This window comes from Apodemus sylvaticus, chromosome 6 (genome assembly GCF_947179515.1).
Source record: "Apodemus sylvaticus chromosome 6, mApoSyl1.1, whole genome shotgun sequence".
NCBI classification, from domain to species: Eukaryota; Metazoa; Chordata; class Mammalia; order Rodentia; family Muridae; genus Apodemus; species Apodemus sylvaticus.
Window position 1 is genome coordinate 138972566 of NC_067477.1, and position 25881 is coordinate 138998446.

Below are 25881 nucleotides of genomic sequence, written 5' to 3' on the forward strand. Positions count from 1 at the left end.
TCACTAAAGAAGAGCAGCTTTCTGAAGGATAATAATAAAATATAATAAAACGATCACATCAGAGTTGTTCAACACAAAGAGAAGGAAAAGAGCCCACATGAAGAAGTTTCCAAACACCCGTGTCTGGTGCAACAGTGCCTCCTGCAGATATTTTAAGGGAAACAAAAGCCAGGCTCCTCTCCACTTCGGGGTTCTTCCCACAAGTCCAACACACAGGGGAAAAGAAGCTAGATACTCACAAATGCCGATGAAATATATGACAATGACAGCTCTGTGAACTCTTGGTTCACTTCCTTAAAGAATAATTTCTCCAAAATTTATAACCTTACACATGTCATATTGACATTGAGTAAGTTTCTCTTTGCTCAGCCAGGAAAGCCCTTTGGAATTTAATATGAAAGAGACAAGTCCTGGGTACACAAAGACCGTTCAGTTCTTTTTGCTAACATAATCATTTGAGTGCTTTCTCTACAAAAGATAAAGGAGCTGTGCGGGTTAGTTAGTTCCCAATGATGGAGGTGTGGAGACTCCTCTCCCTTTGAGTTCCCTAAGTGTCAAGGACAAAGGTTGCTAAAGCTTTGGGTTATAACCCTTGGATTAAGACCATAAATCTAGAAGAGAACTTGATATTATGAATGCTAGCATTCAATTAACAAGCTAAGTGACAAAAAACAAACAAAAAACAAAACAAAAACAAAAACAAAAAACTCATGATAGTCTCAAACAAGGAATAAAGAAGAAAAAATGGAATTTTCTCCTGGTCATCAACAAAATGCATTAGAAACAAAGGGAGTGAAGATAAACCTGTATCTAAAATGACTTCAATATTTTATGAAGCAAAGATAGCCACCAAGCCACAAAATTAAAATATAGTATAATTTCCTAAATAGACAAGAAAAATGGCGTGGCACATTATGTTCAACTTGGAGGAATATTTAATAGGCTACCTATTAAATGCAAATGTTGGTAGCCAAATTGGAGGGGAAATGTGCTGGATAAAACCATCATATCATATACTAGTTTGGGTTTGAGAAAGCTTCTGAAACTTAAAATTAGAAATAGTACACTTAAGTGTATCTATAATCAGATATGAAGAGCTTAAATAAACCAGTGCTACGTGGGTGATAATGTCCTGCCCTCGACAAGAGCCACAGACTATCTTAAAAAAAAACAAACAAAAAACTGTGGTTGTTGATCAGGTGAGTCCAATAGATTGTATTCATATGTACATATATATGTGCATAAACAATAATAATTATAGAAGAGAGTCTGAGAAGGGTGTTGGTGAGCTGGCCACTTTTATATCAATTTGACCCAAGCTAGAGTCATTTTGGTAGACTGAACTTCAATTAAGAAAGCGCCCCTGCCAGATTCACCCCTGGACTGGCCTGCAATGCATGCCTGATGACTGATGTGGGCGGGGCCAGTTTACTGTGGGAGGTGCCACCGCCCAGGTGGTTCAGGGTGGGGTAAGAAAGCAGGCTGAGAGAACCATATCAGAAAAGGTCACAAGCATAAAACAAAACAAGCAAACAAACAAACACAAAATAAAAACCAAAACAAAGCAGCCCTGTTTCTTTGCTTCTGCTTCAGTTTCTGCCCTTAGCTTCCTGTTTGAATTCCTATCCTGACTTTTTTCAATGACGAATAGGTATGGAAGCCTAAGTGTATTCGCTTTTGGTTTATCAACAGAACAGAAACCATACCTAAGACAGTGTGGGATGGGAGAAACTGGAGGTAAGACGATAGAAATGATATAAACACACTACCCATGCATAAACTTCTCAAAAATTAAAATAAAAAAGAAATATAACATTGATGATAAGGAGGATGATGATGATGATGACAACGATGATGATGATGATGACGATGACAACTACGATTAAAAAGGAAACAGGAATCAAAGCATTTACCTGTCATGGCTTGTTGATCATCCACAGTTAGCTTTAAACTTTTTCCTCGCCGAACCACACGCACTGTGTGCCACTCATTATCATTGAGGTTATAGCCAGCAAAAAGGGTCTCAGGGCCTTTGCCTGTAGAATATGCCAAACAGTCATTATGGACAATCAGAATCACACAAGTAAATGAGCCTTACAGAAAGTGTGAAGAAAGAGAAAAAGAAAATGGGGAAGCAAGGCAGGAGAAAGAAATGAGAGTGGGAGAAAGAGAGGAGGAGGAGAAGGGAAAGAGAGACAGAAAAAGAGAAGAGGAGAGGAGAGGAGAGGAGAGGAGAGGAAAAGCTGGGCCAGTTTTCAAGCCCAAGAGAGTCATAGCAAGCAAGGAAAATGGCAAGTTAACAAACACTCAGGTGTGACAATTACAGAATTTTTAGCCTTTTGCATTGATTTAAGACAAGAGAATTAACCTGCTGTCATAAATAGGCACAGTCAATATGGCATACCTTCCCAAGTTTGCATGTACAACTTTTAAAAGGATTCTTAGATATTTGAAGTGATACTTTTCTTAATAGTATAGGGATTAGCTTTCGTTTGCCACTAGCACACATATTTAGATGATTAGGTAAAGAAGCAATTGCACCCTGGTAAGAACCTCTGGGTGGGTCTGTATGATGGTTGCTCTTCAGATCTTCAGTTGTGTATCTCCAAGAAGTTCCTGGGTTTGGTTTGTCAGCCCCTGAAATGTATGAGCATGACTGCCTAAAATCCAAGTCTAAAGAAATATCCCAGTAACTAAATGGTATGTTGAAAATCTAGATGTATGGCGGGGATGTTTCTGAATACATCAGAAGAAGAATGACTTGGAAAAAGTAAAGAAAAAGTAGAGAACATACAGACAGTTAAAAACTAGGGGCTGGGGTAGGGGTGATGTTAGCTAACAGAGATAAACAACAAAGGCCAAGAGAAAGGAGGCAGAGTGTAGTCAATAAAGAAACTTCCAAAGCATGTATGCACCGAATTTAAATGGAACATGTTTAATGAAAATTACTAAGGCAAGCAAGTGGGACTACGTCTGTGTATAACTTAAAAACAAGGAAAATGTTGATGTCATTGTAATTTTAATAAAATTATTACATATAATAATTTAAATAGAAGTATTTAATGTGATGGCTTATTTAGAAAAATATGATGTTAAACTTGCATTATTTTGCTTGACGGATTTTCCCTTTTTAAAGCAATATAACTTGCAGGAGCATTAATACAGGGAAGGACCTGAGAGCATTTGCTTTCCTGACTTGCTACTGGTAGAGGGCCAGAAATGTCTTCCCACAGTTTTCGTCACCAAATGCTAAAGTCAAACCACTTAATATAGGGGATCATAAGACAACAAATAAGAGTGTGAAAATATGTGCAGAGAAAGAAAGAAAGAAGAGAAACCAAGGGGAAAAATTCTCAGAAGGCCACTTACATGAGGTCATTGCTATGCCAACCACAGACTAGACATATGGCCTCCAATTTCATCTTTATGGTACTACTGCCTATCCAGGTAAGTCTTGTCTTCCTTGGTTACTATGCCTTTGGGGCTTAAAGGGAGACAAAAATATAATACAGGTTTTTTTTCAAGGGAATAGCCTCAATTCTTTACCTAGTATCAGTCATCATTAAGATTTAGAAACCATCTCTTTGTTTTTCTATACAGGACTTAAAATACACATCCTGGTACATGAGTAAAAACTATTCTGTAAAGAAAAATTATCAGGAATTGATCACTGAACAACTAGTGGAAGCCTGGGAGTTCAGCATCTACAAAACCGCAGGAAGACCAAATGTGGGAAGCAAATCCCAGGAAAAAAAGCTCTTTAGAATCAAAGCTCTTTAGAATTTAGACAGTGAAGAAAGGTATGTTTAATAATGTCACAGCAGCTTTGTGTCCTACTGGCAACCTAGCTCATGCTTAGTTTTGATCTTTGAGAAGAGAATATGTCATTTTAAAAGCTATTTTTAGAAAGGGAATTTTTTCTTAGAAACATATGCTTCTGAAGTGGTTCCTCCTGTTCTTTTAATTTTAAATATGTTTTCTCAAGAAAAAGAAGCATAAGAATCAGCTCATCCTCTGCCCCCATTCTTGACTTGATCTTGCAGAAAATCATAATGCTTAATCTATGAAACAGCGATTTCCATAACAACAGACACAAAATCCAATTAAAAATAAACCTTTGGTTCACAGAAATCTCTGTGGGCCAACTTCAAACTTCTTTCTTGCATTATTAAAAATGTGAGCAGATTGATTTTAGAAGACAAGGCTCTTAAAAATGCACTTGGTAGTTTCATTTCCCAAAGAGGGTGCTCACTTAGCATGAGATGTACTGAGAAGTGCACCGGCCGAGAGTCCTGAATTGTGGTCATCAGCCCTTGATTTGCTTCTGCAGAGATGAGGCCAGTGAGTGCATGCTGGGTGCCATGTGTTCCTCTTCATCTGATTCCAAGGCCACGTGGCTTAAAAAGCAGTCGAGCTGAACACGTTCCTTGGTCTGTCTACTCCAAACCAGAATAAATTTACTTGCATTATGGAGCTTGCCGGCATAGCAATGAGACCTTCTGTTAGCAAATTGACTTCTAGTGCCCCCACCATGTTGCCAATTGAAGAATGTGGGGATAAGATTGTCCTTGACTTTGAGTTTCTTCTACAGAATAAACACACTGTTAGGACAACCTCTACACCCGGTATATAGGCCAAAGTCAATGAGAATCTTTGAACAGCACATTCACCACATGGGGAAGGTAAAATTGATGCTACAAATGACAAATGTAGGGGGTCCATCAAGGAAGGTCAAATCTATACTACAATTAGTAATTTTCTAAAATTTAACTTCCAGTCTTCTCAATCCCCATCCATAAATCAAGGACTTCCTAGCTGAGCTCTCTCATTTAAGTTCCTCACATTTCTTAGATAATTAAAAGTGCATGAAATTGTTAAAGGTGTTTAAATGGGTGATATTGTGAATGGCAAGCTGTTGATCTCTTGACAAACTTTTAATAGTAAAATTATGGCCACTCAAGATGTTAATCACCTGAATTCCAATGAAAGTTATTTTGTCCTTTGAAGATACCCAAACATGTCTAAATTATGTTAACATAATTATGTATGGGGGCCAAGCATTTTTCAATCCCAAACTCTTATGTTGAGTTGCAAACATCCAATATGATGATATATTAAAATGTGGGGTGAAGAAGTAAATAGGTTTAGAAGACAACACATGGTGTGACATCTATCTTTGTTTTTCTTTCTTTCCTTTTTTTTTTTTTAAAGTTTAGTCTACAGAAAATGCTGTCTGGGTATCCTAAGAGAGATAAGGAATACCCAGGTAGAAAGAGTTTGCTTACAAAAAAAAAGGAAGAGAAGGAGGACTTGTTTGTGCATGTGTGGATGCTGGGGGAAGTCAGCTTTATGCACCCCAGGAAGGAGCCCTGACTGGAGACCAGAACTGTCTAGGACTTCCAAAGAGATGAGGATAAATTACCCTTGCTACAATGTTTTGTTGCAATAGCTTGAGTTGGATAGACACAACCTTTTAAGAAAGTACAACATAGTATTTCCTTTATGTATAAAATAGACTCATATGCAATTTTGTCATTTGTTTTTATTGTGACCTGCTATTTAAGCCATAGATGTCATTTTAAGAACAAATTATGAAGAATCAAATCTAGTAGAAAGACGTTATAAAGGCAATAGAGAATAAAATTAAGATTGATTAAAGATCTTCCATCTTCAGTAAAACATCCTTTCTATAGAAAATACTTCCTGGGAATTCTGAAAGAGTAAATGAAGTACAGTCTTCAGCAAAACAATTTGCATGCTTGTATCAGAATTTAGCTTTATAGCTGTTATTTCAAAGAGTTTTAGGAGCAGAAATATGAAGAAGGGGAATAGAAGCTCGCAGAACTATCTACAGATAAAGAGGTTGATAACCAAAGCAACCAAATGTCATCCCCATCGTCACAGCTATTGAACTGAAGAAACCAGTGCTCCAGGTTTCTAGCCTACTAGCCACACTTGTGGGATAGTGATATATAAAAATGTTTGCCTATTATAAAGAGATATTATCAAGACTACCATATGTTACTATTGTTTGGTCACCAGTTACTATTTGTACTACTTCAAATATTAAAACTAAGAAAAAAATATGTGTAGTTTTATTAATCTTGGTTTGTTTGACCAGAATATAATCTAAGCTTTCAAACAATTTAGTTTGTTATACATGATGCATAAAATACTCTGCTTCGAATTCTAGATGTCTCAAAGACTTACCTTTGGAAAGCTTAAAGTTAGCCTTGAGGTAAGAAAGACAAATGAAGGTGTGAAGGGCATGTGTGTGTGGGGTGTGTGTGTCTGTGTGTCTGTGTGTGTCTGTGTATGTTTGTGTATGTGTATGTGTGTGTCTGTGTGTGTCTGTGTATGTGTCTATGTGTGTCTGTGTATGTGTGTATGTGTTTCTGTGTGTGTATGTGTGTGTATGTGTGTGTGTGTGTGTGTGTGTGTGTGTGTGTGTGTGTGTGAGAGAGAGAGAGAGAGAGAGAGAGAGAAGGAGGGAGGAAGGGAGGCAGAGAAAGAGATAGACAGAGAGAGGGAAAATGAGAATTTCAATTTTCACTGTTTTAGTGTGAACTTAGATTTTTAAAATCTTTAGTTTCAGAAGAAAGGAGATGATGTATTATAATTCATATTTTTGATGGGGTTACAAGGAGCAGAAACTAGATTTTTTTTTCTCCAGTCTCCTATGCACTGACTCTCTTACCTTGAACTTTCTTCCCAGTTCCTATTGTCTATGTTTGATAAAAGCTTGTAAGAACCCTCTAGTGGGGTTATGTTTAAGCATTCTTTCTTGAAAAGAACAGGCATCTCCACAATACTTCCCTTTCTGGAAACTATTTGAAAGCCTTATCATCATAATGACATTCTTTACTGTGTGAGAGGCTTCTTACTGTTATTAGCTCAATTATATTCATTTTGTTCTGAGTGAAAGGAGGGAAGCTAGAAAGAACTCCACAGAGGAGTAGGGTTTTTGTATATTTGTTTGTTTCTTTGATAAAATTATTAAATTCCAATAAATTCAGAAAAATTTTGGTATGTCACAATTTTTGATTATCATTTTAATAGTCAAATGATAACTTTAAAGGGGACATTATAATCAACACAAAGGTCTCATGAAATCTCAGCATAAATAGTCAATAAATATTCATCTAGGACCAAGAAATACCAGATTCCATATCCCAGAGTTGTGCATAGGTTATTGAGTGCAATAAATCACAGAAAAGAATTCCTGTGGTAAAATCAGAGATGTTTGTGGGACTCTTTTTTTCCGTTATGATGGAGGTGAGTTACTCTCTCCCTGTTCAGAGAATTGGGTCGGAGAAGGCACAGCTCTGCAGACTGACCTGGTTGGTTGTTCCCTTCTTGTCTTATTCACAAAAAAATCTCATGCATGTGAATCAACAGGAGTAAACTGTGACAGGAGCTTTTATCATTGTTTTTTAAACTAATTATTTTTCCTGTATATATTTATGCAAAGGAGACATCTAAAAATACAGAAAAAGAGGAGTTGCCAGGTTCCTATTCTGAAACTTCCGGTATTATCTAAAAATCCTGAATGTTTCTGAGTTGTTTTTATCAGCCATTCCAATAGAGAGCTCACTTCTTTCATATCAGTCACCCCATCAAAATCTATTGACGTCATTTGCAAATAATTCTTTACTTTCAAGATTATACCCTGTTTATAAAAATTATTTTGCTGTTAAATCTTCACAATTGCCTTTGAAAATAACTGTTTATTCTATAGAAAGTGTGTACATAGTGCTGAACTCTACTGCTTATTGATTGTATTTATAAGCTCTGAATCATGATGTATTGCTTTATGCTCTAATTACAAAGCCCGAATATTGAAGATTTGTTAGGTCCTTCCAAGTCTCATGTACTGAGCATCTTACTGCCTTATTTTATGGTCTACATACTATGGAGTCACAGCTAAAGATCTGTGCTGATTCAGCAATAGGATTCTTTTTTTTTTTTCTTTTTACTTTCCTTTTAAAAGAAAAACTTGTTTTTGTTTTTTGTTTGTTGCCTTTTTCCCCATTCTTATTTGTAAGTCATTTTCTTGAATCTATCTAGATTATATATATTAAAGTTATGAATATAAATTAATAATCTAATAGCCAAGTGGTATAGTGACAAAAACAGATTTCATGTAGTGTCCAGCTAATGAACACTATCTTGAATTTTGAAGACAACTGCATGAGGTAGAGCTGATGTACCTGAGTACTAAATACAGTCTGAGAAGGGGACCCAGATTGCTGATCACTATGGAATTCACTTAATAAAGTCACCTCAGGGTCAAACTCATGAACAGTCTTTGATCTCATATCATTGCTCTTTTCATATCACTCAGAAATCTGCAGCAACTCTGTTCTATATGCATTTAAAGTAGAGATGCCAACACCGGGCCAAAGACAAAGAAAGGCACAGGCAGCCTCAAAGCTATAAACATTTTACTGGCAATAGTGAAGAAGATGTATACTTTCTCAATAAATGTTCAAATGTGAAGTCTTATACCTTTCAAGGTATAGCAGCATGCACAGTAGAATAAGCTTGAACTAGGAATTTGAAATTTAAGATTCAATATTTTTACTGATTTGGTTGTAGGACATTCAGCCTGCATATGAAAATTAATTTAAAATATATTTGCATATGAGCCACAAATTGTTCAACAAACCTGCACTTGGTCTTATGGAAGGAAGACATAATTACATGATACTAACTTCAGATATTTTAAAACTCAAAACCATGTGGGAAAATATTTTGTGAACTGCTTAAGTGGTTTTTGAGCATGGGAATGGGGGTACTGAGAAGCAATGGAGGACAGTAAAAATAAAGGTGTAGAACCTTCAAATAAGGCAGCAGAGACCACTAAACAAAGTTCACAACAGCCTCAGGAACTGAGAGGTAATATAGCTGGATCGAGCAAATCCAAGCAGTTCTGCTTGGAATTTTGATAAAATTAGACTTGTGTAACAGAAGGCAGAATTATCTCACATCTTTTCACACCTTTTAGGGGGAGCTATCTATCATTAGTGATAGATTTCAAAAATGTCAAGTATACAAACAGGCTATCTTTTTCATGCACGTAGTCTCTTAATCACAAAATGCAACTTTAAAATAATTTATTTGTTTTTATTCTGTGTGTATTTGGTGTTGTGCTTGCATGTATGTCACTGTGAGAATCTTGAGTCTTCTGGATCTGGAGTTTCAGATAGTTGTGACCTGTCATGTGTGTGTGTGTGTGTGTGTGTGTGTGTGTGTGTGTGTGTGTGTGTGTGTGTGTGTGTGTGTTGGGAATTGAACAAGGGTCCTTTGGAAGAACAGCCAGTAATCTTAGTCAGTGAGCTATCTCCTCAAAAACGACATCAGCAATTTTTCCTTTGGAACACTACCTCGACAGCTCAATGCTAAACCTGCTTCTACAAGAAGATTATCTAATAAGCATGAATACTTTTGGTGCTCTTTTGCAAATCTATCAATGGAAATTTGCATAGATGATAGGCAGGTAGACTTCAATATAATTTGTATTCTAGAAGTGATTCACCTACAGTCTCCCTTTTAATAGTAGTAGCACAGCAATATGGGCTAAATATTGCCATTGATGTGAAAATAGATATTAACATTTCCATAATTCAGAAATAAAGCCTGGAATTCAATGTATCACCTTACACACACAAATTGGTCGTATATTCATATGTGACTATAGCATTCTTTAAAACCATTAAATTTCCTATAACACCCTTTAATTGAACGAGAGAGAGAGAGAGAGAGATTGAGGGAGAGAGAGAGAGAGAAGATTTAACACCAGGACATCACAGAATTACGGGAATTCAAAAATGGTTCCTATTATGTCTTTCCCTTGTATAATTATTCTTACTTATTCTTGGTTGCATAACACATTTTCCTATTCACTTATATTTAGAAAATGCATTTTGTGTCTAACAATGATGTCAGTTTTGGCAGATTCCTGACTAATGGTCCTTCTGAAGGTTCTTGAATCCTACTCAATCAGGGATGGGATATTTGTTGCTGACCAGAGTAACTATAGCAAGCTGGCAAGCCATAGAGTCTCTATTGTAATTATTCAAACTTGCTATTATAAAAAGCAGACTATGGATTCTATGTGAGCTAATGTCTATGTTTTGTTTCATTAAATTTTTTTAAAGAAATTGCTAGCTTTGTGATCTATGCATTTTAGCTTGTAAGTTCACACTAATAATTAGGTGAATTATCTTCTCCATGTATCTTTTAAATTGAGTAAGAAATAAATTATAATTATAGTCATGTATTTTAGAGTCAGATACACTTTCAGTTTAGAGTCACTGTTGCCTTTGATTCAAAGATGACCTTAAGAATTGTAATTAGTTTAAGTGTACTGCTCTGGATTTTAATATTCCTTTCACATAAAGAAAGAAAAATCACAAACTAAAAACAAACAACTAAAGTGCTTAAAAAACACAAAATCGAGAATGCATTAGTTTTCTTCAACTTTAGAAGGTTTCATGTTCAAGTTTGATGCTTGTGTACGTGTGTGTGTGTGTGTGTGTGTGTGTGTGTGTGTTTCTATCTACGTCAATTTCCTTGAGTGTTAAGGACAGGGCTTCTTGGCCATTCACTTTGAAGGGCCCTGTGGGAGGCAGGAAGCCAGCCTTGTCACTGTGGCCAGACAGGAGTGGAGAAAAGCCCTGGAAACAGGCAGACATGGCTGCAGCCTGAAGCCTGCGTCATGGTTCTTGGCAAAAGAACTTCCTATTGGACAGTGGGGAAAAAAACATGATGTGTTTCTTGGGTGATTATTCTGACACCCACAGCCTGCCCTTTGACTTCATTATTAGTTTCTAGTTTGAAAATAACTATTTTAAAAAATCAATGCTAGTTTCACTTCTACTATAAAACAAGAACAAAACTAAAAAAATAAACAAAACAACTACCACAACTACAACAACAGCAACAACAAGAAAGTACATAAATTCTTTCTTAAGAAGTACCATTTTGCCTTTGTCTAACTGTACTGAGCTAGGAGAGTGAGGCTTTACTGTTTTTACTTCTCCTATGAGTCAGCAGGAAAATATAATTGCGAGTTGAAATTAGACATGTAAATCATACGCCTCCACTCTTGCTACTTTCTATATTACCATAGGCATACAGACTACATAGTTTTCAGGCTTTGTACAAACTGAAAATATGGGGCTCCTGATCCAAATGAAGAATCTAAACCTAGGGTCAGCACTTTCCTCAACATGGGGTCTTCCCATCTCAGGGTCTTGGGTATAAGCTGTATATTCAGGAATATACACACGGAAGGAAAGTTGAAATCACTCATCATATTGTCTCTGTTTAGTAGCATGACTTGTAGGAAACCCAAGACCTGCCTTTGGTCTGTCCTACTGGTGAGGATTAGTGCAGTTACAATTGACCTTGGTGACAGATAAATCACTCCAGAAACAACAGTTGAATGGTCAGCTGAATCAGGTAACTGCAATCCTTGCTCTATTTCTCCTTAAGTTCTCTTCAATTCAGTCAAGTTTATAGTCTTGACAATGATTCACAATGACTTATATAGGGCTATTTGCCTTGATAACTAAGAGCAGCCACAGAGTGTTTCACTAAAATATTAAAAAAAATCTTTTCCTATTAAAAAGATGTTGAGTAAATAACATAAAATCAAATATTAACCTCAACATTCCTGTTCATTAAACTTGGAACAATAACAGAGTTTCCACCAGAAAAACAGGCAACATTTAAATTTATGTTTTTGTGTTGATTAAATTGTTATCCAAAATCTTCATTTCTACAGCTGTTTTGTACTTTAAAAAAAATGTTATTTATGTTGATCTGGAGCAGCTCTCCTTATGGGAACTTGGGCAAAGTACTTATGTTTCCAGGTGCCTCAGTTAGAACTCTGATCTGTAAAATATGTTAATAAGATAAATCATTCATATACAAAGGAGCCTAATGCATTCCTACCACTTAAAGCAACATCTGCTGTATGGTGGTTTCTCATGATAATAACTATTATCAATATTGCATTGCCATTATCATTTTCTGAATGAATTTGAAAGCTCAGGAATAGCTCATAGCTGGGAGAATGTATGCTACTTCTTGCTCAGTGCCTTGAAACATAATAATTTGCCAAGTATTTTGTTGAAGGCTTATTTTTGTCGATCTTGAGACAAAAGTCTCACCATTTACTTCTGGATGTCCTGGAACTCATTCTATAGACTAGGCTATCCTGGAACTCACAAGTGCTGGGATTAAAGGTGTGTGCCATTATGACTTGCTAAATGGTTCATATTTTTTTTCACATTTTGTGGGGATTTTATTCCGGTAGATGAGAGTAAGACAAATAAATGATAAATGAAAAGCAACTCTATCAGCTTTAAACAATTCTACTCACAAAGCTCTGACATTACCTACGCCCACTGTGTTAACATGTACAACTATGGAATATGGTAAGTCCCAAGGCTGAAGAGCTTGAGTAATTCAACAAGCTGATAACTGGACAAAGTTTTTTCAATTGATTTGAGAATAAACTTAATATGTATGGCCTGAGAGAGCAAAAGGACCTGAGAGCAAAAGTTAGGAAGTTCTAAATAAAAAGAATCCAGTGGGCTGAGGAACTACGGGAGCTCAAGTCTTCATTTCAATTATGAAGCAAGTAAGTAAATATGCATTTTGTTTGCAGCAAGTTTTGACATTTGGGGAATTGGAAAAAATGCCTCAAGGGACATTTCTTCACCACAGTTCCTTTTTTCTATTATAAACTTCACTGGTAAAAAATCCCTCATCTCCTGTTCCATTCCTGGCTAAATGTCATCGAGCCGACCTGGGAAAGTAAATAAATGAAGTTTAGACCATCTACAAAAGCATTTGAACTCCTGCATTTCGATATTGATTGTACCCATTTATGACAGATCAGGTTAAATACCTCTGATGTAACTATTTTTCTATGGGAAAAGCATACAGTTTAAAAATATATTCTACCTTTCAAGTACATAATTATATTCACAATCAGTAAAAAGTTTTCACAAGTTTAACAACTATATTACTCAAAGAATGTTTCAAAAATATCTCTCTTCATATCTATTCTAGCTCAACTTAGAAATATAGAAATATGCACAATAAATAATCCAGTTTTAAACAAAACTAAGAACTTGGACTGTGATTTTATTTTAAGATTTTAAAAAAGTACATTTCCAAGAAATGCTTATCACATAATAGGATAGCTAGAAGATATAAAGCTAAATCCTGGAGAGCTGACATGCTTTTAAGTAAATTAGAATACATTTGTTGTTCATTTATTTGCAGAAATGTCATATTGGTTTATATTTGTGTTTATTTAAATGTATCTTATACAAAAGCTATAGATAGGGAACCTGTCCTAATGTTTATAAATTAAAATATTGTGGCTATTACTAACTGCATGAAGATTTATTAATATGTAAACTGACATTTCATAAACAGGGAGAGTTATGATCACAATGCAAAGATTATTTGATTAAATAAGCTTTACTGCATGAGAAAACCATTGGAATAACTGTAGAATTTATTTTTTTATATGAATGTAGACGGTAGCAACTACTTCATAAAGTTCTAGAACAGAGGTTTGACTTGTGCTTTCTTTCTTCAGAGTTCTCATTCTTATGTTAACTGCCATTAATGTCAAGGCTGATTTTTATATTTAACTGTCAGTATTTGGAGAATGTTCTTTGATATGTTTTTCCCTAAAATAAAAGGTGAAAAACAATTAAATGTTTCTTTCCTTGAGTTTTTCTTTATCCTTTGCTTTATGTAGGGGAAGAGGAGTATGGCCCCTAGAGCCTGCGCCTCCATATTAACCTTCAGTCACAGGCTTATCTGCTGAGAAAGCACTTGTTTTAGGAATGTGACCAAAAATGGATTCTTTTAAAATTATTATTTTTGTTCCAGTCTTCCAAGACTGTTTTGGTTTAAAAACTATGAAAAAGCTTCCCTTGACACTGCAGATACTCTACTCATTACGGAAGAAGAGAGAGAGAGAGAGAGAGAGAGAGAGAGAGAGAGAGAGAGAGAGAGAGAGAGAGAGAGAGAGAACAAAATATTTCACAATGACTGAAATCCTTCTTGACTTGGACTTCAATGCACAATAAAGAGAGCGATTATTTGTTTAATTGCCTTGAACTTAACTATTTTCTAAGTTTTACTCCCCAATTTTAGTGCTGTTATTCCATTTAACAATTTGTCTTGGAAAAATATTTGAATTGCTTTGTTGGTTAAAGTTGTCTTTAGATCATAATCTTCTAATCTGAACAGCTTAGCTTACTCTCAGGAAGGGATCCTACAGAGCGATGAGCCAACCAGTGCACTGACTGCTAAAAAAAAAAAAAATTTCTCTCAATTAATGTGGGTCGATGGGGGGGGGGGGGCGTACTGTCAGAACACTTCCAAGGTTCACTTCCAGCACTGGTTCTTGGTTGATGTTCCTCCCCAGAAGGCAGTAGACAGTGACAATGTACACTATGCAGAAACAGCTGGAAGCATCTCATTTGTGGATATAACAGTTTGCTTTCTTCCTTAAGATCATTTGAGAAAATGTCTAGGACTGATGCACTGTGACGGAATGTGGCTTTGTGTGTCCTCCCTGTGTGTCACCAACTAGCCAATTTCAACAATTTCTTTAAATCATTTTGCCATAAAATGAGAGGAATGGAATCTTCAAGATGTTCTAAGTCATTTAACTACAGTTGTTTACAGTACATTGCTAAACTTAAACAATCTGTGTATCGTGGTCTATCTGCATAAAAACCATGTATTATATACACTCTAAGAACACATTATGCAAAATACAAGTTGTGATAGCCGTTAATATTTAGTAAAAGTTTACTGTAAAGTTTGAGATTATATACTACTTTTGAATATTTTCTGTTCCACAAAGCCTCCATTATGACTATTATTTTGGATTGTTATTCTTAAAAGACTTTTATGAATTACAGAGATGGATCAGCAGTTAAGAGTATGTATTGCTCTTACAGAGGGTTTTTCAGTTCCCCATATCCATGTCTGAATTAAAAATAAAATAAATGTTCAAAAAGAGATACTTATTCTGGTTATTTTAAAGACAAAAATAGAAGAAAACTTTAATATGTCAATAAATTTAAAATGTATATGAATATATTATTTTGTAGGCAAAATCATGCTAGAGAATGTTGAGTTGGGTTTTAATTATATTTTAACAGGATATATAACTTTAATTCTGATTGTGTTCAGATTAAAAGGTAGAGAAAATCATTACATGAAATTAAAAAGTGAACGTGATAAACAAAGGCAAGAAATTAAAGTCACTAGCACCTCACCAACAGAAAGACACATTTCCAGCAATTTTAGAAAAACACATTCTCTCTCATTTCCTGCCTTCTTTCCCTCTCTGTCTCTCTCTGTCTCTCTCTGTCTCTCTCTGTCTCTCTCTCTCTCTCTCTCTCTCTCTCTCTCTCTCTGTGTGTGTGTGTGTGTGTGTGTATCTCTGTCTTTCTCTGTCTGTCTGCCTGTCTGCCTGCCTGTCTTTCCCTCACTCCCTCTCTCCATTACTGGGATAGAGCAAGACATCTACGAGCCGCTAGTCTATGCTCGCAGTGGAGTGTTATTTCTTACACCTATTGTCTGAAAAAAATTTTACTTAGTAGATTATATAGTTTAAAGAACTCTCAAAGTACTCTTTGTATTACAGAATTTCTGAGCTGATTTACTGTACTAATTCTTTTTAGAAATAAAGTAGTTGAGTTTATATAAATAGGATCTATTTAAATATATCAAAACTCATCACCTCTGGAGTTATTATCAGGATTCATATATGTGGTTAATAAACATTATTTTATAATTTTGTTATTGTGCTCATTGTCATGGTCTAGTTATTTTATTTGTCTGCCTATATCTACACTACTTATGAGGTGAATAAACTGATATTCTAGAAAAGTTCTAATACTTAAATCAAGTTCTTTTACTTAAAGAAAACTCTTATAGCATGTGAAATACAGAGTAGAAGTTTGTTACTTGCAGGTGTCAGTTTGGTTTGGTGTTATTTTATTTTTACATAAATAAACTACTCTACCCCTTTTTATATGGATATATATCCTAACTTCTGGGCATTTATATATGAAATTATTCAGAATTCTTCATATTTTTTACCAATGAATATTTCTATTATAAATTTCCTGATTCTAATTGTGTACACATTTCACTAGCTCCTTACACTATTCTCTTGTGAATTTAAAGCATATTTATAATTCTGATATTATTATATCTAGCTCCCCTCTTACCTTCATTCTTTCTTTATTTCTCTTCCTTCCCTTCCTTCTTCCCACTTTTCTATATTTTTTCACATGTCTCACATAAACCAGATAGACCTTAAACTTGCTATGTATGTAAAAATAACTTTTAATTCTTAGTCCTTTTGTTTGTACTTCTGAAAGACAGATTATGAGCATATGTAAACAAACGTGGTTATGTTGTGCATTTCTTTTTTTAAAAATTTATATATTTATTATATATAAGTACACTATACCTGTCTGTACCTGTACACTCCAGAAGTGGGATTCAGATCTTGTTACAGATGGTTGTGAACCATCATGTGGTTACTGGGATTTGTACTCAGGTCCTTCAGAAGAGCAGTCATTGCTCTTAACCTCTGAGCCATCTCTCCAGTCCCATGTTGTACATTTCTAAAGCAAGTTTATATGTACATAAATATGTAATAAATAGAGTTTGAAATTCCATTGGTTTCTGTAGTTCTATGTATGAATCAAGTATTGAAAGTTAGTATATAATTCAAAGATTGTTTAAGTCAAAGTTAGTAGTATTAGAATATTAGAATAATTAACAAAAGTACCATTGATGTAAATTAAAATTATAATAATTTCAGTATTTTAACATTTATTATTTTTGAACATTATATTCCCAATATATTACATAGCAATCTTGCTCTTTACTTTCATGAATAAGTTTAAAATATTGGTCAATTCTGGTACCTGCCCTCCTTCTATTTAACTAACATTTTCCATTTGATTTACATGACAATGATATAGTGAAGAGATTATCATCTTCTAAGCCATTTAATGCCCACAATGAAAATATTTTAGCTCTACAACTCACAGCATTAGCATTTGCGGAACTCCAGCAGTCCCAGTGTGTGCTTTGAAGGTAGTATACCATGCTGTACTGTTTTCAAGCTGGCAGAGTAGATCAAATGTGGCATTTGTCAAGGCTAAGTACTCCTTAGCTCCTGAGTCTATAATGGAAACTGTCCGATGAGATACTAAGAAGTAAGGAGGACACTTAAGTCTTCTAGGAGAGTTTAGACCCATAGTATACATAATAAATAGAGCAAGAGTAACAATGTGAAAAATAAAAACAGGAAGCAGAGAAAAAGTCACGATTGGAAACATTGACAAGGGAAAGGGTACCATGAGGTCACCAAGGACAGCTGAAGAGAAGCAGGAAAATAAAATCAGCAAAAAGAGAGAAGTAACCAAGACACCAGGTTGACAAAAGTGGCATACAGCTTAATCACCATTATCACAAAGTACTGAAAAGGGAGGTAGCAATCCCTCAAAGTTGAAGCAACAGAACTCTAGCAATCTTTGAGTGTCTAAATCCCATTCAATCCCCCCACCACCCAAAAAACTGCCTATAATTACTGAAATTAACTCATATTGTATCAATTCTGATTGTCCTAGTAATAAACCTTCATTGTTAAGATTGAACAAATATAGCTTGTGTTTAATGATTTTATATTCATTGAACTTTCATATTGTTAGGTGAATATCTGCTAAGGCACAAGTCATTTATTTATGTACATAAAACTGGCAATGCTAATATTTACAGGAGTAATTTGATGGACATTTTGGGTTCACTTTTATGTATTACTGTCTCCTGGATATTAGATGTTGTTTTAAATACAAGTTTTCAAACACTAGGTTTTTGCTTGTTTTTGTTTTGGTTCTTTTTGTTTTGTTTTGTTTTGTTTTGTTTTTCATCTTATAGAAACCATCTGCTTATGAAACTGAATCATTATAAGTACAGATATAAGAAGAGTAACTATTCCCACTGTAGAAACAAAGAAAAGAAGTAATATAACTTCCTTTAAAGCTAAAGAAACTGTAACCGTACATCTCAATAAGACACCTAGAACAGTGTATACAGATGTTCAAAGATCAGTTCTCTCAACAAAGAAAAATACCCTGCCTGTATTTGGTGAGACTTGGTTATAAAAAAGAAATCTCCCATCTTATAGAGAAAAAGAAATATCAAAGTCAGAATTGGTTCTTCAGTAACTTTATAGATTTTTCTGGCAATCTGTCTTAGACCAATGGTAACAAAGCCAGTGCTCAATAGTAAAAGACAATTTGAGTCTATTCAGCACTAATCAGTAACTCTGCCTTCACCTGGTTTAAGAAGGGTTCTTATTGCTCAAAAGTCTTTTCAAGCATGTTGGATCACTATAGCTTTCTAGCAGCTAAAACATGAGATTGGTTTCATACTTGACCAAAGTCTTCAATTGCTCACCTACTGATAGCCCTATATACCTAAGCAGTCATGTAAGTACTCAGAAAAATCCATATATTCTTCATCCTACTCCACCCAGATTTAAATGCATAGATGATTCAATGGGTTTCCTTCAGATTCCATTCAAGGTTTGAGAGCTGTCTAGACTGTATGTCTTAGCTGATTGCTTTCAGTTAAAAATATATTTTTCTTCTATTCAATTACTGTTAAAGTTCAGTTAAAAATAATTTACCAAACTGTTCCTTATCTTTCTTTCCTTTGTATATACATACAATAAGAAAAACAAATATTCTGCATTTTCTTTTTATCTGTTTTCTCATCAATGTTATCTATGCTACATGTCAGGCAACATCAGTCATTCCGTAACAGTTACAGATAAACTCTATAAAACCACCTCCAATAACAGGACAACGAGCAGAAACCTCCATGTAAAGTTTTCTGTTCTGCAGGGACCATACAGCTCAGAACTGCAAATTTGCTGCTTCTCCTCTGTGCTGTACTGTAGAATATGCTCCTCTATTTTTAAGTTGCTCTCAAAGTGACAGCTTGATCGTAGCAATCTAAAATGGCTTAAGTACCTCAGGTTGACATTTTACATTCTTTTATTGCTTTCCATTTTTATCTACATAGAAAAATTGGCAATAACTAATATCCAGTTGATCTTTTCATTCTGGTAATAAAATGATAATACAAAGATCTTATTATCCACCCCAGACATCCATCAAAGTACATTTTTCAATAACAATGCTACTCAAAATGTTGCTTATCTCTCCCTAAGTTGAAAGTGAGGTTAAGTACTTGGCTCTACATTTCTTTGTCTCCAGGACTCGGGTTTTGTGTTGTAAAAAAGACTTTGAACTTCAACCCTTGACATTTCATCCACATTAATGTCTTGTGCAATTTTGTTGTTTAGATACCATAGATAAATCACTTTGTTTAATAAGCCAAAAGGAGTTGAAAGTCTTGCCTACTAAAGTAATTGTTTTAACCCCAGTGACTTTTATTCTTGTATAAAAACAAAAAGGAGAGCAGGAGAAAGCCACAATAGAGGCAGAGAAAGGAAGGGGTAAGCTGGAGGAAGGCAGAAGGAGCAGGGAGGGAGAAGAGACCAACACAGAGCACAAACAGAAAGAAAAATGAAAAACAAAACAAAGCAGAGACCACAGATGTATTAAAATCCATTTCTGAGGAGGGGGAGGTAGCTCAGTGAGTGAAAGTGAGTGAAATGCTTGCAGGCCAAAGATGAGGGACCTGAGCATGGGTCTCCAGGATGCACAGAATACATGGGCACGGCAGTAAATGCTTATGGTCTCTAAACCTAGACCTGGATCTTTCCATCTTGGTCACTAAGAACTAGTGGGTCTACCCAGCTGCTGAGTTCCAGGTTTAGTGAGAGACTTGGTCTCAAAAAATGAAGGTGGAGAACAATAAAGAGACTTGGCATTAGCATTAACCTGTATTTTTACAAAGAGGTGTGCTGACTCTGACTCTGTCTCTGTCTCTGTCTCTGTCTCTGTCTCTGTCTCCGTCTCTGTCTCTGTCCCTGCCCTTACCCCTCTCCCTCCTTCTCCCCCTTCTTACCCCTTCTCTCTCTCCATTCTCTCTCTCTCCATTCTCTCTCTCTCTCTCTCTCTCTCTCTCTCTCTCTCTCTCTCTCTCATACACACACACACACACACATTGACGCACAATCCATTGCTCTAGTGGCTTCATGCCTTCCTGTAGGCAAGAACATTCTGTAGTTATGTCACTAGTATGGAAAAACAAAACCTATTAAAAGTAGCAAGCAAAAAACAAACAAACAAATGAAGCAAAAATACATCATTAAGTAATTTCTATATTCACTTCAAAATAAAGTAGTTACCTCTATGACCATTAGGACTTACCCGTGGGTCATGAATGAAAGTTTGGCTTCCAATTTTTCAAATAATTCCAACCTTCAAAGGTTATCACATTAGCATTTCTAAGGTGCTTAACAAAATGATAAGTATAAAATAAGCAATATACCACTACAAAGGCAATTGTTTCTGAAAAATGACCATCTAGTCAGTTTAAACATATTGTGTAGAGTCACTAGGTCTCCAGCTTGAAATCAGGCTTGCTTGCTAACTCTAAAATTTCAAAGAGAATAGGCTCTGCGATTTTGTAATGAAGTAGGAAACAGAATGAGAGCAAAATTTTGTACAGACCCTAAAAACAATGCATTTGAAAAAAGTTTACATGGGACAGAAACCTCCATTTATATTTTTAGAGTATTAAAAGAACTTAAGCCATTATTAGGGCATACCAGCCAAGAAACTGCCTAATACTCATATTTTCATAACATTATTTTATAGCAAATGACCTTGTTTTGACCATATTTTATCATTATTTAGTTCATGTTAGTTTAGCTTTATGATGGTTTTTGGCAATTAGTCTTCAGCTTTTTCAATTAATCCAAATATTTTTCATCTTTATGTTAAATGTATGTATTCACAGTTTTTTTTCACATTTAACTGTATTAAATCATCTTTACTTACCCAGAAATTATCTGCACTAAAATATGCTAGGTGTGGTTTGCACTGGAAATACCCCCCCACCCCCCATCTCAGGCATTTGAACACTTGTTCCCATTTGGTGGCAATATGTGAGGAAATTCTACAAGGTGCAGTCTTGGTAGAGGAAGTATGTCACCATGTCACGGAGGGCTAGTTTGAAGAGCTTCCTCCTACTTCAGATTCACTCTGAATGTGCAGATATTCTAGATTCCTGCTTCTTTCCCCATGAGAGCTGCAAAGCCTGCTCAGGCCTCCCTGTAGCAATGGACTCTGGAGACACAAGCCCAAACAAATCCTACGCTCCCTAAGCTGTTTAGTGTGCGGGTGCTTATCACAACAGAAAAGTGACTGATACACACAATAGAGGAAATCGGGAAAGGATAATCTCCCTGCTCCTTTATCATGAGCAGAGGACAGAGGGGATAAATGTGTTGGGCATCAGTGAGTTTAGCTCAACTCCCCCAGCTGAGCTGTATGGAACAGGAAACATCCTGCAAAACATCCTGCTGCTTAATTTGATTCCTGTTTTCCTGTCCAGTGTGGTAGGGACCTCTCTGGTGCCTAACCTATGGCTTTGACTGTTTTTTCCTGTTGTTTTTCCTGGCCTCTAGTTTATATTACTGGTCCCTCAGCAAAGCTTTGGCATTCTCCTTACTGAATGACCTGTTCCTGTGTTTTCTGTCAATCCCCCAGGCCTGTGGTACCGTGGCAGCGCTGGAACTCTCATAAATGTTTACCTTTCAGCTTGTGGATTTCAAACTGACCACACTCTAATCCTAAATTTCAGATAACAAACATATTCTCATACTGATATCAGCAAAGGTATGGCAGTGAAATCCAATGGGTCTTGGACACTTTTCCTTTATCATCCAAAAGATTGAAACGCTAAAATGACAGCCACAAGAAATGTGACAAAGTAAGCTCTTGGGATTTCTGTCCTTTCTCAGAGGAAAACCTGCCTGCCTGGTACAGAAGGTTCTAGAGCTGCATCTAGGTTTGCAATGTGAGGGTGGTAGAGGAAGAAACACAGTGGGTATCTCTCACAGGGCTGGGTTGAGAACACCCAGGCATGTCCTCTTCTCTGCTCACCAGGTTTCAATGTCAAAGACTAGAAACAGAAGGATGGAAATGGGGGTGCTGTAGATGCTGCAGAGCAATTCTAAGTACATGTACAGAAAGCTATCTCAGATGGCTTCTACATAAGCAGAATAATATAGAATCCTCATTGTGTGGAAATCTGTTGTTATTATAGACTATTTAGTACCTGTGGTAGCTTTTTTAAATATATCAGTTGAAGTGCTTTATATTAGTATTTCCAGACAATGTTGTTATGCAACAGTGTCAGACAAGCTTAGGACTCACAAAAGTTCTACAAATAAATTGTTCTTTGAAGTTGGACTGAGATGCAAATATTTCTAATTAATGTTTGGTTGACTACAATGTGGAGGGCAGATGAAAACAGGTGAATGACATTAGACATTTAAATTCCTAACTGTCCTCAAATTTGACTCATCTTTATGAAACTCACTAAATCTGCCCACTACTTTCCAAATAAAACAAAGGCAAAAGAAAATGGGAATGTTACTCAGTCACTGAATGTTTCCTCCAGTCACTACAGTCAAGCTAAGCCATTTCCAGTCCTTTCTAAAGTGTGCACTGAAAGCTTGCAATCAATTAATTTAATTCAAGCATTCAGGTGTAACTTATACTACTTTGAAAAGGAAAAAAAAATCAGTCAGAAATGAAAACCTTTGTCTTCAAAATTATTATTCAATGAACTTGCTAAAGCATGGAAAAAGACTGTTCATAGGACCTTAGGACCACAGTCTGCTGGCACTATGAAGACCTGAGTCGAAGAAGACTGACATATATTCAATATAGGTTCTAAGTAATTGTAGCTAAAAAGCAAAACAGAGAATCACATTTGGCTTGGTAAATTAGATTAGTTGTCAAAGTGCAAGTTTTCATTTTACAAATTTAAAAATGAATGCTGTATTTCTGTTCTTAATACAAATAAAATAAAAGGACTACCTAAAGAAGAGCTCTAGAAATGAGTATTTTTCACAAGAATTTTCTACAATTCAGCAGGAATCAGTAAAGTCTACCATTGGGTTAAGGTACAATTCTACCTTTGACGAGAGCACACTGTGGTTGTCATTTCACCTGTCTGCACATCTCTGCACACAGACATCAGGCCTATAGAATCAGATCTATCAAACTTGTAAAATTACTTTTCAGCAAGGCATGAAAGAGATGATTGGAGAGGAGGTGATGCATACTTGAAATTGCATTTGGGTTAAAGCTCAGAGAGATAATTTTGTTTATGATAATGCATAAGTGCCTGGCACAGTTGATGAGAGTTTATAATTCAGTATTTATTCAATGATTTATCAGACTCACCTTTTTTAGCTTAAAAATATTTCCACACATGAGAACAAGTATGAATTGCTTGTGTAGAAGCTCAAGAATATGCAATATAATGCATTTTAGTAGAGAAGTTATTTTGCTTTTGCAATTGTTTCCCTCAGAGAATAGGTTGTTGCTTTATGGAAACACAGCCACATATTTCGTGAACCCCGCCAATGTACAGGCAGCTTTCTTCCAGGGCCAGAGACCATAGTCTTACTATGGCAATGAGAGATTAGAGGTTTATTAAAATCATTTTATTACATAGCTAATGAATTTGTGGTCATTGGAAGGGCTTCCTTTATGTGATCAGCAAAACCTGGAAGAAAAATCTAAAGATTCAAAGAAAGAATTGTAATCGATTTGCTTCTTACTTAATGCTGGGGCTCAAAATAAAACCACAGTCCTTGTATCTTTTCAAATCAACATCAGTATTCAAATAAAACTCAGTCCATGCATCTTTCTAAGTCTTCATTTAGCATGCATATCACATATTTGAATGGTTTTTGTTATTTTTGTAGATATATGATCAGGATGTAAAAATTCATGATGTACATTTCTTAATAATCAAAAATGAATTCTCCTAATTCATGGTTTTCTAAGAGCATATGATAAGGAAGAACACACTGTTGTCTATCTAAATCTTTGTATGAGTTTAGACTGTTGGTTAACAATTCCCACAATAAGGTAAGTTAGATATTTCTTTTATATATTTGAGTTAAAGGATAGAAACAGAAGGGATTAAGGCCCATCGTATGTTTTTCTATTTAATTATGAAGGAAACTATTGGACTTCAAGATCTGTCCAAATGCCTTCTACTTCAAAATATATGTCACTTCTTTGCCAAACAGGATGAGGAGCTTCAGTGGGAAACCCCTTGGCTGGCTTACATGTGAAATGAATTTTTACATCCCAGATGATGGACTGCTTCATCAAGAGATTTATAAATGCATTTCTCTTTCTTTCTCTCTCTCTTCCTTGACTAGCTTACATTGTAATGGAGGAAGAACAGTTTAAAAATTTTGAATAGGCACTTACTGGAATTACAGTTAATCCTGATACAATCTAGATGGGGAAGAATAGATGAAAAATGAATATTTATCCTTCAAGGTAATAGCTGCAGACATCCAATAAAATTACAGTCCACCCTTCTGGGGACAGACACATGCAAATTTGGCCACTCCATATCATTATTTTTTACATACTTCTAGAACCCAGATTTATTGTTACGAAATTGTACCACCGAAAACAAGAGAATGTTTAAAAATATGGCCAATTCAAACAGAGCTACATGGTGACAAATCTAAGTGACATAAGAAGTAGTTAACTGTCAAAGATGCTTGGCTTAGACTGGTTGCAACATTCTCCCCATATGTGAAAGAACAGACTGTTATATTCACCAAACGTTAAAAGTGCTCCGTCACAGTGGGGTACAGTGCAAGCTCAGCTAGGCTCCGACATCTTGGACTTCCAAAACCTACCATCCCACAAAGGCTCACAGAATTTTTTACAATGGCAGCAGTCAAATGGAGGAAAACTAATAAAATTATTCATTTCATACTCTAGTATGTTTGTATATTTCTCCTTGTTTTGATTTTTCTGGGGCACTAAGTGTTTACAACCAGATGTTGGTGGATTCTACACCTTGTATTCACAGAAGGAGAAAAGAAAGAAAAAAAACCTGCACGGACCCTTAGAAGGTACAGTGGCGGTAGAGTAGCCACCCGTGGAGCACCAGGGCATATGCCTCTCTTAGGAGCTACTAACGCTGTCTCTGTGCATCGTGTGGCAAGTTCACACTTCATTCCTGATTTTTCTCTTTTGTATGCTTGCTTCACATGAAAGCAGATTTAAAAACAGAATTTCTGGTGTGGATAACATAGTGGTTATTTTTAAAGAACTACAAAGAATTTTGGGGTATATTTTTTTTGTTTTAGTATTTAATGCCTTTGGGGAGCTTGAAAAATATAAACCTAGATTCTGTGTCCATATAGCTAAGTTTGTCATGTGTCGTCAACCGCATCAGAAAAGTGGTTGCAAACAGCCAAGGACCAGCAGCTACACAACTCCTTCTACAGAATGCTTTGCTGGTGAGGATCTCTCTAAGTATTCTCATTTTGAACAACTCAATAGCCTCTTAGTGCAATTAAGCCATTTATTCAATTTTTTTGTAGTAACCTATAATGGTCACTAGAGGGAACTCTAACAGAACAATAAACAGTAGTGTGTGTGTGTGTGTGTGTGTGTGTGTTTAAACTAATAAACTTAATTGAACTTGTATTAATTGAATGTAATTAAATGCAATACCCTAGAAAAAGTTACTTTTCTATTTTCTAACCTACATCTGTACCCATCACAATTTAAAAATGTAGGATTGTCAGGGAAGTCACAGATTGTTTTGATCACA

General features: G+C 35.7%; 1 protein-coding gene across 27 annotated transcripts in view; it reads right to left on the reverse strand.

Moving 5' to 3' along the window:
• The window catches only part of Nrxn1 (neurexin 1), a 1158653-nt gene that overhangs the window by 595233 nt on the left and 537539 nt on the right, over positions 1 to 25881 (reverse strand). For 20 of the 27 annotated variants that reach the window (XM_052186611.1, XM_052186609.1, XM_052186607.1 and 17 more), the window contains 2 exons: positions 24513 to 24539; positions 1914 to 2036 (listed from right to left, as the gene is read on the reverse strand). In XM_052186611.1, coding sequence (XP_052042571.1) covers positions 1914 to 2036; positions 24513 to 24539 — 150 coding nt within the window. The remainder of the gene's footprint in view (positions 1 to 1913; positions 2037 to 24512; positions 24540 to 25881) is intronic. The other 7 variants (XM_052186621.1, XM_052186620.1, XM_052186618.1 and 4 more) reach the window with 1 other exon arrangement.